General features: G+C 65.5%; 5 protein-coding genes across 5 annotated transcripts; 2 read left to right on the forward strand and 3 right to left on the reverse strand.

The window, feature by feature from the left end:
* Nucleotides 1-317: 317 nt before the first annotated feature.
* Nucleotides 318-933, reverse strand: MNEG_7230 (hypothetical protein; the record flags this gene model as incomplete). Its single annotated transcript, XM_014044293.1, has 2 exons — nt 318-734; nt 883-933. Coding segments are annotated over 2 exons (468 nt in total), but the record flags the coding sequence as incomplete, so codon positions are not given.
* A 973-nt stretch (nt 934-1906) lies between these two features.
* On the forward strand, nt 1907-2362 carry MNEG_7231 (hypothetical protein; the record flags this gene model as incomplete). Its single annotated transcript, XM_014044294.1, has 1 exon — nt 1907-2362. The coding sequence occupies one exon, from the start codon at nt 1907-1909 to the stop codon at nt 2360-2362; it is 456 nt and encodes a 151-aa protein (XP_013899748.1).
* Nucleotides 2363-4547: 2185 nt separating this feature from the next.
* MNEG_7232 (hypothetical protein) lies at nt 4548-5120 on the reverse strand (the record flags this gene model as incomplete). The annotated part of the gene is made up of 1 exon (XM_014044295.1): nt 4548-5120. The coding sequence occupies one exon, from the start codon at nt 5118-5120 to the stop codon at nt 4548-4550; it is 573 nt and encodes a 190-aa protein (XP_013899749.1).
* A 2907-nt stretch (nt 5121-8027) lies between these two features.
* On the forward strand, nt 8028-12217 carry MNEG_7233 (glutathione peroxidase; the record flags this gene model as incomplete). Its single annotated transcript, XM_014044296.1, has 7 exons — nt 8028-8152; nt 8304-8412; nt 8622-9623; nt 9900-10011; nt 10292-10440; nt 10785-10868; nt 11246-12217. The coding sequence occupies 7 exons, from the start codon at nt 8028-8030 to the stop codon at nt 12215-12217; spliced, it is 2553 nt and encodes an 850-aa protein (XP_013899750.1).
* Nucleotides 12218-13144: 927 nt separating this feature from the next.
* MNEG_7234 (hypothetical protein) lies at nt 13145-15078 on the reverse strand (the record flags this gene model as incomplete). The annotated part of the gene is made up of 2 exons (XM_014044297.1): nt 13145-14261; nt 14612-15078. 2 exons carry the CDS (start codon nt 15076-15078, stop codon nt 13145-13147), a joined length of 1584 nt encoding a protein of 527 aa, XP_013899751.1.
* Nucleotides 15079-15390: the final 312 nt, after the last annotated feature.

Here is a 15390-nt window from a genome sequence, read left to right on the forward strand (position 1 = left end):
CGCCTGGTGGGGTGCGGGGCGGATGGGACGCGGGGCGGACAGCAGGGAAAATGGGGTACGTCTGGCGCAGCGGGGCAAGGGAGTTATTCTTGGAGGCAAGGGGCAGTTGGGGACTTGATGCGCGCAAGGGGCGCTCCAGCATACGCGTCTCCCCCACCAAAAAACACACCCTCACACCCACACACTCAAAGAGACAAACATTACACACAAAACCATCACCCAATGAACGTCCTGTCCCTGCAGCAGTCTCAAAAAAGCCATTCCATCAGAGCAGGCCCCGACCCCCTCCCCCTCTCCCACCCAGGTCCCCCCCCCACCTGGAGGGCGACCACGTCCTCATCCCTCACAGCCCTGGCCAGCGCTGGGTTGTGCGCCTGCAGCGCCGCCAGCTGCGCCGCGTTGCCCTTGAGCGCCTGGATGAACGCGGCCGGGCTCTTGGCGGTGCCGTCTGGGTTGAGGTCCAGCATCGGGTCGGCCCGCTGCTGCTGCTGCTGCTGCTGCCGCTGCTGCTGCTGCCCCTGCCCCTGCCCCGCGCGCGCGCCGCCGCCGCCGCCACCCGCGGCGGGCGCGGGCAGGAGCATGATCATAGCCCCGTCTGCCGCGCCGGCCGCGGCGAGCGCCTGGCCGCTGGTGAGCTGGGCATCGCCGAGCAGCAGGTGCTGCTGCGCCGAGGGTATGCCGCTGTCGGCCTCCAGGATGGCCTTCAGAGTGTCCACAGTCTCGTTTGGATCGATCTGTGGAGGTTTCGGCGGTTTTGAAACATGGAATTTGCGTGCTACAGGATGCGGCAGGAGGTGCGGAGGAGGCGCCGAGTGAGGGGTCGGAGGCCGAGCACGCTGAGGCGCAGGCGCGGCGAGGGGGGGTGGGGTGGGTAGAGCGCACCTCGACGCTGAATATGCGGTCGTCCACTGCGCTAACTATTGTGAGCTGCATGGTGGCCGGCTGGGGTAGTGGTTTGGGGCCGCCCCGAACCGCCGCCGCGTCGAGCTGCCGCCCGCTGTGGTGTGTCTACACTGCCGAGGCACGAGCCCGGCCGCGGCGGCACAAATTCGCCTGCTTGGACACAGAGGAGGAGAGAAGCTGTTGTGAAGGCTACATGGCGCAGGCGCGGGGGTGTATGGGGGATTCTTTGTTTTGAACGTGGAGCGCAGGCCGCATCGACAACTGCTGCACGGCATGTGCGCACAGCAGGCGGGCGAGCGGCGACAGAGGCCACTAAAAAGTCAAGTGATCTGCACGGTAACTAATCTGTCCCCATGCTAGCTGCGTGGTTCGAGCAGCACGCCCGCGGTCCTTGCATGCAAGGCAAGCTGGGCTTCCAGATCGCACACCCGCCAAGGACAGCTGACAACTTAAATGCCCATAATGTCAAAGTCACATGCGTGCGCACTTGTGTCTGAAGCGCTGGTCGTCGACCTGCTCGCGTGGTGCACCGCAACACGCTGGTACTGCAAGTTGCTCCACGAGAGGCTGTCAAAAGTGTGCGCTAAACGGTCATTCGAAGGTCAATCCAGCATCTGCATGCTTTGCATCGATGCTGAGGCAACCCGCGTGCGGCGCGGGTCACTGGCATCTGACACCTCAGCCCTGCCTGGACCCGCACACATACGGTATCACTTGACCCTTGACGCAGGTGCCTAGCGTGTCAAAAGTAATTGCATACTCATTTTGAGTGAGGGCGGGCTAGCTATGATAATGTCGTAAGAGTACTCATCATGACAGTTGCGATCTGTAGTGCCTTCGTAGGTGCCTCGCTCGCAAATTTATGATAAAGGTGCAGATCTCCATTCACTACTAGTCACAATCATACAGCGCGGAAACTGGACGTCCCAGCTAGCATCCCTTAGCTCGAGTCTGACAAGATTACTGGTACAGCGAGGGACCATAGTGGCAGGACTGCAGATCCATGACCATCTCCAAGCGCCACGCGCTCTGCAGGGGCGCGCCGGCGTCGCGGTCCCGGCCTGGCACGCGCTGCTGCTTGGTCCCGCTCCGGCGCGAGTGCCTTACTCTGTGCGCAGCGTCCGACGGCTCGCGGGGGCCGCTCGGCCCCGGCTATGAGGCGGCTGAGCGCATGGGCCAGGCCGGCCTAGATGCTGCCGCCCCAGGCGCCGCCGTCAAAGCCATTGACGACGGCATCACTTTTGGCGTGGCCGGGCCCGTCCGGGAGCTCAAAGGCGCAGTGGAGCGGCTGGACAGCAAGCTGGACCGGCTGGGCGAAAACGTGACGGCGCTGAAGTCGACAGGGGTGGTGGCGGTGGCGGTGCTACTGGTGGTGCTGGTGGGCATCTCATCGCCGGATGTGTGGCGGGACGGGCTGTACGGCCAGCTGCTCATGCAGGTCCTGCCGGGCGCCAACTAGGCGGGGAGCAGCTCACCCCTGACCCCAGGCGCACCGCCCTGAGTTGCAGCTGTGTTGGACCCCTCACTTGGGCGCGCTCCTTTTTTCACCCCTGCTGATTCCTTTTAAATGGTGATGTTAGTTGCAGGTGGTCGTGGGTGTGCTAGGCATGCTGTGCTTGCGCCATGATTATGGCAGCTTTGCTGCTATCTCGTTTTCCACTGCCTGTCGGACATTTGGCCCGCTTGCTGGCCGTGGCATCCCTGGCTCCTGCCTCCCAGCTTGCCCTCAGCTCGTGCCCCATGTACAATATGTGCTGGCCCCACCGGCTGGGTGCTCGACTTTAACCATGCACTAACATCTGATCTGTAAGCCTGGACTGGTGTACCCGCCAGCCCGTCAGCTGCGCTTCACATTCCAGTAGTGTGTGCTCTGTGGCCCAGCTGAATGTGCGCACTCTGTAAGGACCTCACTGGGTCTTTGAGGGGGAGGGGGGCATGGGAGCGTCCCGGCGTTTGCTCGACGCGCTCCCAGCGGGGAGTTGTGGCAGATACTGTAAACGAGCAGCCGTGAGTGTGGTACAAGGAGATGACGCTGGCAGTGTAGGCCAGGGAGGCTGTCGTGCGCTATGGGCACTGGGTTGCGCGATGGGCGCTGGGCCCGCGCTGGCGCAAGGCTACATGGCTGGCTCGCGCTGGCCTGGTCAGACCAGCGCAGCCTGCACGCTTGTCTCTCGAGAGCCCGATCGCCGGCCGCAGGTGCTGGGCACTGGCAGGGTGCGGCCACCAACAAGAGAGGCTGGGCTGCTTCTGGTAGAAGTTGCGCATTACTATCAACCTCTCCCATCCGTTATGCGGGGCTGCCGCGCCACCTGAAACCATTGGGGGCCCTCATGGGCAAGCGCCCGTTGCCACTGGGGAAGACAGCATGTCCCGATCTCATCAGCTGTGTGGCGAGCGTTTGAAGAGAGGCGGTCGCGCGGCGGCGGCAGTTGGGCTCCCGTGCGTGACCACAGCAGGATTGGGGACCCGGAGGCATGCGGGGTGTTGCAAATAGTTTGGCGGCGGCGGGGGACAGACGTTGTTGTTGGCTTCAAGTGACTGCAGTGCCCCCAGAGTGCCCCTGAGCTGCGGACCCTCAAGCACTGGCTGCATTTTCCATGGCAGGCCACGGTTGCTTTTAATCAGCACCTGTTTGAGCCGTAATAATCCTGGCCCGGCTGCTAACTGCGCACTGCAACGCTTGGTTGCTGACACAGCCCTGTGGGTGGCTTACTTGCCCCAGATCCATGCGTGAACAAGCCGGCGAGAGGATGGGGGCCAAGTTGTGGCATTGTGGCGCCATCCCATTCGTACGCGGCGGCGTGCAATGCGCTAGGTCTGCACAAGCCCCCCACCAGGGTCACATGCGGCAGCGTATCTCGCCATCACCAATAATGCTGCTTTGGCAGTTGCCTTGCGCGCATCCGCCCTGCACGGGGATGTGCACGGATTGTATTGGGCTCCACCAGGCCCTAGGGCACTCCTGGCGGTCAAGCCTGCTACCAGTTCCTCACCCACCCACACCACGCCACACCGTACCGTGTGACAATCTTGTGCCTTGCTGGCCTATACGACCAGCGTCATCCCCTTGTACCGCACTCACGGCTGCTCGTTTATCTGCCACAACTCCCTGCTGGCAATGCGTGGAGCAACTGCCGGGACGCTGCCATGCCGCCCCCCTCACAGGCCCCAGTGAGGTCCTCACAGAGTGTGCACATTCAGCTGGGCCACAGAGCACACACTGCCGGAGCGTAAAGCACAGGTGACGGGCTGACGGGTACACCAGTCCAGGCTTACAGATCAGATATTGGTGCATGGTTACAATCGAGCACCGCGCCGGTGGGGCCAGCGCATATTGTACATTGGGCGCGAGCCGAGGGCAAGCTGGGAGGCAGGAGCCAGGGATGCCACGGCCAGCAAGCGGGCGAAAGGTCCGACAGGCAGTGGAAAACGAGACAACAGCAAAGCTGCCATGATCATGGCGCAAGCACAACATGCCTAGCACACCTGCGTTAACCACCACCTGCAACAAACATCATCTTTCCAAAAAACCTAGCAGGGGGTGAGAAACGAGCGGGCCCGAACGGCTGTGTTGGACAGAGGGTTCCAACACAGCCGCAACTCCAGGGCGGCGCGCCTGGGGGCAGGGGTGAGCTGCACCCTGCCTACTTGGCGCCCGGCAGGACCTGCATGAGCAGCTGGCCGTACAGCCCCTCCCGCCACACATCCGGCGATGAGATGCCCACCAGCACCACCAGCAGCGCCGCCACCGCCACCGCGCCCGCCGACTTGAGCGACGTCAGGTTTTCGCCCAGCCGGTCCAGCTTGTTGCCCAGCTGGTCCAGCTTGTTGCCCAGCCGGTCCAGCTTGTTCGCCAGCTGGTCCAGCTTGTTGTCCAGCGGGTCCAGCTTGTGGTCCATAGTTTTCTCCAGCCGGTCAACCGCCTTCTCCACCCGGTCCACTGCGCCTGCCAGCTCCCGCACGGGCCCAGCCACGCGCAAAGTGATGCCGTCGTCAATGGATTTGACGGCGGGGCCTGGGGCCGCAGCCTCTAGGCCGGCCTGGCGCGTGCGCTCAGCCGCCTCATGGTCGGGGCCGGGCAGCCCCTGCAAGTCGTCGGACGCCGCGCGCAGAGGTTGGCCCGCGCGCCGGAGCGACACCACGCAGCAGCGCGTGCTGGGCTGGGGCCGCGAGGCCTGCGGGCCCCTGCAGAGCGCGTGGCGCTGGGAGATGCTCATGGTTCTGCAGTTCTGCCACTTTGGTCCCTCGCTCAACCAGTCATCTCATCAGACTTTAGGTAAGGGATGCTAGCTGGGACGTCCAGTTCCCACGCTGTATGATTTCGATTGGCAGCAGATGCGGTAGAGATCCGCACCTTCATCTCAGATCGAATGGGTTTGCATTGTCGCGAGTCACCTGCACTACAGATCGCAACTCTCATTGTGGCCAGCGGACGGAAAACGCTCCCGACAGGCGGCATAGAAGCGCTCTTCTTTCTGGTGTACACGGTCCTCAGGGCCCTGGCTGTGCCTCAGGAGGGCGAGGAGGGGTACGACGAGTGCGTGCGCGCCGCTGCGATGCTGCTGGCGCATGCGCACCCGTGCGGCTGAATTGCTCCCCTTTCCGCCGTGGTGCAGGGCCGAGGATGGATTTCTCACAATCTGCAACGCGCAGTCGCGTGATTTCAAGTCCTGCGAGTTTTGGTGCGATCACCGCATGCAACGCACTCAACAGGGGAAACGCAGGTCTGCTCCCGGGCAGCAGGCCCCCAGGCGTTGATGCTGACCCCCACCCCTCTGCCCCCACCTCAGCCACCATGACCAGCCACCTCGCACCTCCGGCGCTCGGTCGAGTATATGGCGGAGCAGCGCTGCTCTGACCCCACCTTTGACGGCATCGCCCACCCGGGGGGAAAGGTGCGCTGGTGCGGGCCGCAGGAGAGCGGTGCAGGAGCCCAGTTTGCGTCGCCACTGCTCAAGCCCCCTCAACGGATCACATACTTTCATTACAGCCTTCCTCGCACGTGGCGCGCTCTCTGAGGCACCTGCTGGAGACGCACTTCAAGGACATTTCAAATGAACCCCAGCGGCTCGTTGGATAACGCACGGGAAGGTGGGGCCGCTGTGGTTAGGGGCGTTGCACGGCTAGCTGCGTGCCTGCGACTCATAGCCTGCCCCCACATGGTCTGCGCCAACAGGCCATCGGCGACCTGCGCGTGATTCAGCAGGGCATCCCGAAAGCCCACGAGCAGCAAACTGCGGTTGCAAGCGCGCGTTTGTGTGCACAGCTTGACTGCACCAGCAGCACCTCGTATCGGCCCCTTCAAACCGCCTGTAAAACCTGCCGTGACCCTGGCGCAACTCCCCAAGGAACCCGCTCATTGACGCGGTCAGCTCAGACGCCGGGAAGCTGCCCGCCGACCTGCTGGCGGGCCCCGACCACGACCCCATGGAGGCAGTGGGCGCGCGTGGCTGCGGCCAAGCTGGGGCAGCTGCCGGACGCGGCGCGCGCGCTAGGGACCCCCGTGGGCTTCAAGGCCGCCGGGGAGGCGGCGGCTGGAGGCCGCGGTCAACGCGGTCAACGCGGCGCAGAATGAGCTCGACGCTGCCGTTGCGGCGGCAGCGGTAGCCATCTGCAAGGGGATCGTTACCGCCGGCCAGAGCGCCGCGGCGGCGGCGGCGGCGGCGGCGGCGGCGGGGGGTGAAGGCGAAGACGGCGGGGGTCATGATCAGCAAGTGCGTGCCCGTGGGGAGTTTGCGTGGCCTGCTTGTGGCTCGTTCATGCTCGATGGTCTCTCCCGTCTCACAATGACACACGCGCATACACGTGCACGCGCGCACGGTCGCGCACGCACACACACACACACACACACACACACACACACACACACACACACACACACACACACATGCACATGCAAGGTGAACACAGACGCAAGCACGCGCGTGCACACACGCAGGCCTGCTGTGCACCACCCCAGGAAGCCATGAAAGCGGGGGACTGGCGGCTGCTGCAGCGGCGGGAACGGCAGTACGTAGCTGCGGCTTGCGCTTGGGGGGCGTGTTTTGCTGAGGCTCCCTTGTGAATTGCTCGTGTGCGCGTGCCTCAAGTGGGGTGCAGGGGTGCAACGCGGCGGGGCCCAGCGTGCGGCAGCAGCATGCAGCAGCCGCGTCCCCTGTGCCGCGTCCCACCTGCAGGACGCGCCAGCAGGCACCAGCATGCAGCAGCAGCTGTAGAGCCCTACCCATAGGACGCGGGCGCGCCCCCTCCACCCAGCCCCCGCGGGGTTCAAAGCCCCCGGCGGCGCGGCACGAGCGCCCGTGCGCGCTGCCCGCAGCGCGCCACCCCCCGGCGCCGCCGCGCCGTGCCCCTGCGTTCCCGCCCCCCCCCTTCCCTCGCCTTCCCACCCTCGGGGCCCCCCGAGGCACCTGTCCGGGCCCGCAGCGAGACTGGGGGAAGCTGGGCGCGCGCGGACAGCAGCGCGGCGCAGACTGGGGCCAGCCTGCTGCAAATCTGTCCGGCGGTGGCGGCGGAGCGGCAGACTGGGACACACCGCCGTGTGACAACGCGGGGCAGCTGGCTGACTGGCAGCAGTCATGGAAGGGTGGGTAGGGAATGGCAAGGGGGTTACTGGGGTTGCCAAGCAACGCTGCGAACCTGTATCGACCGTCTTGGAAGGGTGTACATACACATGATGGTAGCGCGACACGCTAGCACGCACACACCAGCCCCGTCTACCACCTGGCTTACTGTCACTGCTTGCATAGATCCCCACCTGCCGTTCCCTCAATCAGAACTAAAAAAGACATATTTGCACAACTGACAGTCTCCGAGCCAGACCCTTACCACTCATGCTGAGCCTGGAGGCTCCCAGCAGCTCAAGGGGAAGCTGCAGGCATCAGTCACGACCGCTGGGGCCCGAAGCAAAATCATCCTGTGTCATTCACAGACGTGCGCACGCTAGCGAAGGCCCGATATTATAGCAGTAATTCAACTCTAATAGTCGAAACGGCTGCTAGAGGGGGCGTGTCATCTGCGAGCTCAAGGCTCGCAACTGCTGGCCGGCGGGCTCGTGGGCCGGCCATTTCCCTGGAAGGAGGTGGTGATAGCAATTGATTGCACCCTATAGACGAAAGCGCTCAAAAATGATGCGGCGTGTGCGGTCCCTGGGGACCCCCGGGGGCCTCGACGCCGGGGACCTGCTCCCGGTGGCGTCTCGCTCGGGCAGCCTCTCCAGCATGCATCCACGCAAGAAGCGCGGAATCACCCAGTGAGTTGATTATTTTTACTGGCTCAGGCTGCGCTGCGCGTGCAGCGGCCGGCATTGCGGGCATGCAGTGTCGACATCTGCCAGCCAAGCCAAGCAAACTCACCCGCACGCATCACGAGCCCCGGCGCAACACGCTCGGCCCCCTTCGCAGGCACGTCGCCATCGCGGCCGTAGTAGTGTTTGGCATGTACGCGCTGGTGACGCTGAGCCGCATGGGCGCTCGGCACCACCGCGCGGGGCCTCATGTCCTGGGCCTGGAGGTGCGTTGTGCTGCGGCGCACTGCACCGCACTGTCACTGCACTGTTCTGCAATGCATGCTGCCGTCTTCAAGAAAAGCGGCCGGTGCCATGCATGTTTCTGTACTGGGGCCCCCACTGGCCACGCTCCTCCGTCATGCGGCTTGCCAGCCGCCAGGCCCTCACGTGGCAGCTGACGGCCACGCTAACTTTACTCACCGCGATCCCGCAGGAATTTGATGCCGACGGGCACCCCCATGAGCACATGAACACCTGGTCCAAGCTCTGGGACCACCCTGACGTGGAGGGCGGCCACCCCCACGGCTTCCACGACGACCATCCCAGTGCTGGCGGCGGCGGCCACCACCTGCATACTGAGGCCCAGGACGCACACAACCAATGGCAGCAGAAGGTCTGGCACGAGCACAATGCCGGCAACCAGGCCGCCAAGCAGCAGCAGCAGCAGCAGCAGCAGCAGCAGCAGCAGCAGCAGCACCAGCAGCACCAGCAGCAGCAGCAGCAGCAGCAGCAGCAGCAGCAGCAGCAGCAGCAGCAGCAGCAGCAGCAGCAGCAGCACCAGCACCAGCACCAGCACCAGCAGCAGACTCCCGCCGCAGACCAATACCACGAGTGGCAGCACCACGACTGGCAGCACCATGACTGGCCCCAGCACGGCGACAGCCAGCATGGCGGCCATGACCACGGCGGCGGCCACGCGCATGAGCCTTTTGGGGGCGACCACCACGACTCATACGACCATTACCACACCCACGACCTCCACCATGATCATAGCGACGTCGAGGGCCACGACAACCACCACGCCGCCTGGCAGCACGACGCCGCCCCGCCGGCGCAGCATGATACCGACGCCCACTGGCAGCAGCTGCACCACTGGGAGGCGCCGCAGCAGCACGAGGAGCAGCAGCAGCACCGCCACCACCAGTGGCAGGAGCAGCAGCAGCAGCAGCACCACCACCACCAGTGGGAGGCGCAGCAGCAGCACCACTGGGACGGCCACGGCCACGGCGCCCACCATGAGGGCGGCCACGACGCCCACCTTTACCAGGAGCACGCGCACCCCCCCTCGGAGCACGACCCTCTGCAGCACTGGCACGTCGAGCAGCACGCGCTGCCAGACCCCCAGGAGGATAAGGCGCACCACGTGAACCACGACCACGCCGCGCACTACCTGCACCACCCCGACCATGCACGGCCGCAGGGCATGTACACTCTCGTGAGCTTGTTTAGGGGGGCCTTTTGAGCGAGGAGGGGCGAGTAAGGAGGGTTGGATGTTGGATGCAGTTTCAACGCACGCCATGCGGCATCAACCATGGCAGGTGCGCCGCTTGCGGCCGCATTGAGTGATGGTAATAAACTCGGCCGCGTCATCCCGGCAAGGCATGTGCCTCGTCGCGTCAGGCCTTGCACCCAGCCCTGCCACAGCCGAGCACACACGCGTGTGTAGCACCCCTCCTCCGACCCAGCAACTACCACCACCCTTGCTGCCCAGTCTGTGAAGAACATCGATGGCGCTGAGCGCCACCTCAGCGACTTCGCGGGCAAGGTCACCCTGGTGGTCAACCTGGCCACCAAGAGCAGCCTGGCAGAGTCAAACTTCAAGGGTGAGGCTCATTACCAGGGCAGCTCGGGGTGCATGCCGTGCGTCAGAACTCGACTTACGCTTGCGAGGGCGCCGCACTTGACGCGGCCCTGGAAGGGGCCGTGAGGTGCGGCGTCAGCCGGGCCAGCTACTCGCCCGCGTGCACGCACGAGCGCACCATTCCGCTGTCGTGCCGATTTCTATCGTGATTGTCACACCTGAAGCACATCCACATCCAGATGCCTAGTTGCATCCACTGGTCCGCACAAATGTACCCCCTAAATCTGCCCCCTAAAACCCAGGCCTGCAGTCTGTGTATGAGAAGTACAAAGAGCATGGGCTTGAGATCCTTGCTTTCCCTTCCAACCAATTTGGTGGGGAGCCCGGGAGCAGCCAGGACATCAAGGCGTTTGCCAGGCAGCTGAACGCCAGCTTCCCTCTGTTCGAGAAGGTGCGTGCATGACAGGGGTGCTGGTGGGGTGATTGCGGCTGATTAGCGGCGTGCAAGAGCGTGTGCGCATGTGAGGGGAGAAGGGAGTCGCAAAGGGATGAGCGAGATACAGAAGGACCTTGACAACGGGCGCCAGAAGCACCGGCAGGCCGAGGCTGCCACCCGCCACCCAGGCCCATTCCCTGCCAGCTTCGCACGCCCAACGGCGCCCAAACCACCCTCGGCAGTCCAAGCCCTATCAGCCGCGCCCTCGTGCCACCTGCCTCACGCCGCTCCCTTGAAACTTTTCTCCGTAACTGTTCCTCGCATCTAACCCCTGCATTGACTCTCCCTCCCTCGACCAGGCTTTTGTCAACGGCGCCGCAGCCCACCCCCTGTACCACTTCCTCAAGACGGAGCTGCCCGTCAAGGAGGGCGGCGGCGGTGGCGTGGGGCCCGGGCGCGACCTGGCCGCGAACTTCCAAAAGGCGCGCAGCTCTCAGGGGTTGGGGCCTTTCGATCCTCTTGGGCGGGGGCTGTAGGGCGTCCTGCGGTTGGGCGGACGAGCTGAAAGCATGTTCTCATCTCAGCCGCACAAAGTCTGCTTGCAGACGGTTTGAGCCACAACGGCCTGATTCATACGCAGCCTGCACACAGCCGCCGCAATGTGGTTCATCCCTCGAAGCGCCCAGCCCAAGCCTCACTTATATCTCACCATCTGACATTGACAAAAGCTCACTTCATGCATGTCGACTGCCTGAGACAGCCCGTCCGCGAAGGGTACCCAAACAGCACCCCTCAAACCACCTCCATGCCGCCCCTTCAGATCCTGGTTGACCAGCGTGGCCGTCCCATGAAGCTGATGGGCCAAACCTGGGACCAAGCCGAGGTTGAGAACGCGGTGTACGACCTGCTGCTCGAGGGCGAGATGGAGTACGAGGCGTGGCTTGAGCAGGAGCACGAGCTGCACAGCGGGGGCAAGGCGCACCAGGAGCACCAGCAGGCACAGCACCACGACGCGCACGATCAGCAGCACGAGCAGCACCATGAGCAGCACTGGGGCGCGGCGGAAAGCCAGCACCACCACAACCAGCAGCACGAGCAGTTGCATGAGCAGCACTGGGGCGCACAAGACAGCCATCACCACCAGTGGGAAGCCGAGCACGGCGACGCCCACGGCAGCGGCGGCCATGGCGGCCACGACCCCCACGCTGGCTGGGAGACCAGCGGCGAGGGCTGGGAGCAGCACCACTACGAGGACGGCCACGGCCACTCTGGCGAGCGGTACGAGCACGACTGGCAGCAGCAGGCGGCGATTGACTACATCAAGAATGCCGGCGCCGGGGGCGGCCACGGCCATGGCCACGATGCGCACGACGGCCACTGGGGCGACGAGAGGGAGCATGACTGGCACATGGCGCAGGCGCATCACAGCGCGCACGGGGGGGCCGGCGGCGGCCACGACGGCTGGCGGTGGGAGCAGGAGCAGCGGCAGCAGCACCACCAGCAGCATGCCGAGCCTGCGTACCACCAGCACCAGCAGCACCCGCATGCGGTGCCTCAGCAGCAGCAGGCGCGCTCGCCGCACGTGCAGGTCCCCCAGCAGCAGGTTTACCAGCATCAAGAGCACCAGCAGCACCAGGAGCACCACCAGCAGCAGCAGCAGCAGCAGCAGCAGCAGCAGCAGCAGCAGCAGCAGCAGCAGCAGCAGCAGCAGCAGCTGCACCACGACTGGCACCATGACTTGCACCACGAGGCTCACAACGAGTGGCTTGCCTCCCAATTCCACCACCAGTAGGGGCGTAGCAGCCTTGACTCACACCTAGTAGCTGCCTAGCAGCTTGGCCCGCAATTGATTCTCTCAACGCACTGTTGCGAAAACTGTTCGCTGGGCGGCCTGGAGGCGCCAAGGGCAGCCGCCGCGAAAGAGCGGCGGCGCCGCGCCTCGGCTGACATCTTTGCTTCGCTGCGCCGGGCGCGCCTGCTGAGCGGCAGCGCTGTCAGGCGCAGGGCTGCATACCAAATGACAGTCCCTGGCCGCCCGGGGCCCATCACTTGATCCCCGACTCGGCAGCATTCTTTACCCTCTTGCTGGGTGCTTGTGACACTGCGTGACGGGCGCTGCAGGCTCGTGCCTCCGTACCATTTCACCACCCCTTCACGTTTGCCGCCGCCGCGGCCGCGCCAGCAGTTGTGCCGTTGAGCACCCAGGCCCGAGCAGCCGCACCGCGGATGGGCAGCATTCTGACAAATGACTGCCGCGTCGAACGTCTTCTTGTGTCCTGGCCTCCCTGACCAATTTTGTCATTGTACGCGGCACTTGGCTGGATGGGTCTGCGCTGCAGCCCGCGCTGCGCTCCATGTGGGCAAAACCCCCTTGCGCCGCGAGCGTGGTAGCTGCTGCGCACCGCCTTGACGCGCGATAGCCCAGGAGGGGTCCATCTGGCTTTTTCTGGCCTATTGCTACTTAGTAATCGTTGTCTGCACCGCTTTTAGCTCCGCTGCAAACTTATCAACCTGCGTAATAAACTGTGCAAGGGCAGCCAACAAGGGTGCATGCAATTGCAGCAAAAGAGACCTGGAAAGGTTACTTGTTGCCAACCACGCGGCCAGACCTTGCAGTTGACGTGGGCAGAACAGCAAGGGATGCATCCATGGGGCCGGACCGCCTAGGTGCGGGTGCAGGCACGAGCCCGCCGGTTGGCTGCGGGCGCCCTCGGGCCTCTCACTCCCCCTGCTCCCAGGGCCGCCTTCTCTGCAGGCCGCCCTCCGCGGCGTGCTGGTGCTGCTGCTGCTGCTGCTGCTGCTGCTGCTGCTGCTGCTGCTGCTGCTGCTGTTGCTGCTGCTGCTGTAGGTGCTGCAGCTGAGAGCCCACCTGGACACTGTCCGGTGATCGCGGGCTGCCTGGGCTGCCCCGCTCGCCGTCGCTCACCTCCACATGCTGCTGCTCCTGTTGCTGCTGCCGCTCCTGCTGCTGTAGGAGCTGCTGTCGCTGCTGCTGCTGCTCGTCCTGTTCCTCCTCTTCACCCTCTGCCGCCTCCGGCACAGTCGCGGGCCTGCTTGTCCCATTCTCGCGCCGCAGCAGCGTCGCAGGATACTGCGCTCCCAACCCTGTGCCCGCCTCCGCCTGCAGCTGCTCCTGGGGCCCCGACCGCTCCTCCTCGTGCTGCTGCCGTCGCTGCCGCTGCTCCTCCCGCTCCTGCTCCTGCCGCCGCTGCTGCTCCGCCGCCCGCCTCGCCGCCGCCGCCCGCGCGGCCGCCGGCGGCCCGTTGAGCTGCCGGTTGCGCAGCCACATCACGGCCGCCAGGGCGCCCAGCATGATTGTAAGCACCACATCGTCAGCCGCCACCTTCTCAGATCCCAGCAGACGAAGAAAGTCCTCAAACAACGGGCCGCCCTCCCCGCCGTCGTCCCCGCTGCCGCCGCCGCCGTCCCCTGACGCCCGGTCAACCGAAAACTCGAGCCGCGGCGGCGGCCGCGGCCGCGCGGCGCGCTGCGGCGCGTCGGGGGCGCGCGGGGGCGGCGCGTGCGGCGGCTGCTGCACAGGGGTCGTCCGCTGCTGCTGCTCCTCCTCCTCTTCCCGCTGCTGCTCCTCCTGCTGCTGCGGCGCCGCCGGGGCCGCCGCTGTTGCTGCTGCCTGCTCCTCGTCCTCCGCGGTCAGCTCAGGCATCGATTTCGCCGCCGAGATCGGCGACGCGTCCCGCAGCCACCGGAGCCACGCGGCCGCCGCGTCCGCCGTTGGCTGGCCCGCGACGGCGGAGAGCCAGCGCTCGGCGCGCAGCAGGGCGGACGCGACCGTGAGCACCACGACCCGCGCGCTGTCGGGCTCGTCAGCCAGCGCGCTGAGGGTGTGCGCAGCAGGTGTTGGGTGTGGTGTGTGTATGTGTGTGAACGTGTGCGTATGTGCGTGCGAATGTACGTGCGTGTACATGTGTGTGTGTGTGAGTGTGTGTGAGAGAGAGAGAGAGAGATGAAAGGGGGGTTATGTGCATGCCAGGAGGCCCATATGCAGCCACGACGCAGGCTGGCGGCCCCAGCACAGACGCGATGCGAGCATGCGGCGTCCACACCCCCACGTGCCCACAACCCCTTCTTTTGAAAGCGCTCCTCACAAGACCGCTGCCATTCAGCCCTCCTGGCACGCCCGCGCCCACTGGGGCCCGCCAAGCCGCGCGCCCGCGCGTAGGCCCACCTTGACAGCAGCTTATCCGCCTTTGCCGGGTCCCTCGCGACGCCCCTGCCGTGCTGGTGCAGCCACGCCAGATGGAACGTCGCCTCGCTGTCGCCCATCCGGTCCGCGCGCCGCAGCCACACCAGCGCGACGGACTCCGCCGCGGCTGCGCCGACGCCGCCGCGCGCCGCCGCCGCCTCCGGCGCGCGCAGATCCTCGCGCTGCGCGCCGCCGCTGCTGCCGCCACTGCTACTGCCGGTGCTGGCGCCGCCGCTTCCGCTGCTACTGGCGCCACTGGCGCCGCCGCCGCCACTGCCGCTGCTGCCGCCGCTACTGCTGCTGCTGCTGCCGCCCGCGGTGCCCCGAGAAAAGTCGTAGCCCTCCAAGTAAGGGGTCTCCGTGCCCTTCGGCGGCAGCAGCGCCGCGGCATCCGCAGGCGCAGCCACCAGGTGGGGGCGCTCTAAGAGGAGCGAGGCCAGGTCCACCATGGAGCTGGTGCTGTTGAGGATCGATGACCTGGCAGCAGTTGTGAGCAGAAGGGGAGGCGGCGGCGGAAGAAGGGCTTGTGGGGCGGAGGGGCTGGGGCGGCGCCGGCGGACGGAGGGGGCGCCGCCGGCCAAGTGGGGTGGCCACGCGTTCTCCAAGGGCGGGGCCGGCGGAGCTGAGGCGCCAAGACGTAAGGCATGTGGCTGCCGGACGAGCTGTTGACCCACACATCCCCAAGATCTTCCCCACCACCCCCTTCACAGCCACTGTTCCTATCCGCGCCCCCCCCCCCCAAAAACACAACCCGCACCTGT

Source organism: Monoraphidium neglectum (genome assembly GCF_000611645.1).
Source record: "Monoraphidium neglectum strain SAG 48.87 unplaced genomic scaffold scaffold01260, whole genome shotgun sequence".
In the NCBI taxonomy this organism is placed as follows: domain Eukaryota; kingdom Viridiplantae; phylum Chlorophyta; class Chlorophyceae; order Sphaeropleales; family Selenastraceae; genus Monoraphidium; species Monoraphidium neglectum.